Source organism: Mandrillus leucophaeus, unplaced genomic scaffold (genome assembly GCF_000951045.1).
Source record: "Mandrillus leucophaeus isolate KB7577 unplaced genomic scaffold, Mleu.le_1.0 Scaffold29, whole genome shotgun sequence".
NCBI lineage: Eukaryota > Metazoa > Chordata > Mammalia > Primates > Cercopithecidae > Mandrillus > Mandrillus leucophaeus.
In genome coordinates this window covers 3327980-3328910 of record NW_012103031.1, presented here as the reverse complement: position 1 = coordinate 3328910, position 931 = coordinate 3327980, and the positions used below count along the sequence as shown (strand labels likewise).

General features: G+C 51.3%; 1 protein-coding gene across 2 annotated transcripts in view; it reads right to left on the bottom strand.

Annotated features, from left to right (window-relative positions):
- The window catches only part of BAIAP2L1 (BAI1-associated protein 2-like 1), a 36883-nt gene that overhangs the window by 12248 nt on the left and 23704 nt on the right, over nt 1-931 (bottom strand). For both annotated transcript variants that reach the window (XM_011985806.1, XM_011985805.1), the window contains one exon: nt 238-418. In XM_011985806.1, coding sequence (XP_011841196.1) covers nt 238-418 — 181 coding nt within the window. The remainder of the gene's footprint in view (nt 1-237; nt 419-931) is intronic.

Below are 931 nucleotides of genomic sequence, written 5' to 3'. Positions count from 1 at the left end.
GGCCACTGCACTCCAGCCTGGGCGACAGAGCAAGACTCCGTCTCAAAAAAAAAAGAAGGGAATCTAGAGGATCAAAGGCGGCAAGGCCCCTCCTCCCTCCTCCCTCCTCCCGGGAGACACCACCCTCCCACTGGGGTCAGAGCAGAGCAAGGCAGTCACCATGGGAACAGCAACCTGTGCCTCCCCGTCGGGATGGCGAGTCCAGGACACAGGACGCCCCACTGTGGCTTTACTCACAGGAGCTGTGGTCTCGGGCTTGGACGCTGGGGCCTTAAAGGTGGATGTCATTCTGGCCGCGTCTGCTCTCCTGTCTGCAGCTGCCCCCATGGACAAGCATTCCAAGTAGTCAGGTGGGGGGATGACAACACTGCTGTTCTCAGACAAGTTCACGGTGCTGATGCTTCTCACCGGCGCGGGGCTCAAACCCAAAAAGGACACAGCACATGTTAGATAATGTCTTACCACCAAGCCCCAAACATCCTCCGTGTCCCTGACCAAGGAAAACAGGAACGGTACATCACCAATCAAAACCTGATCTTGATCTCGCACACACAGTACATATATCAATACAAAACACTGTTATTTTTTAATTTTTTTGCAACAGTCTCACTCTGTCACCCAGACTGGAATGCAATGGCATGATCTCGGCTCACTGCAACCTCCGCCTCCCAGGTCCAAGTGACTCTCCTGCTTCAGCCTCCCAAGTAGCTGGGATTACAGGTGCATGTCAGTGTGCCCAGCTATTTTTTTGTATTTTTAATTGAGACGGGGTTTCACCATATTCACCAGGCTGGTCTTGAACTTCTGACCTCAAAGTGATCCACCCGCCTCAGCTGGGATTACAGGCATGAGCCACCACACCTGGCCTAAAACACTGTAATGTTTTTAGCGGTTTATAAACATATCCTCACAATTTTTTTTTTTTTTTTTT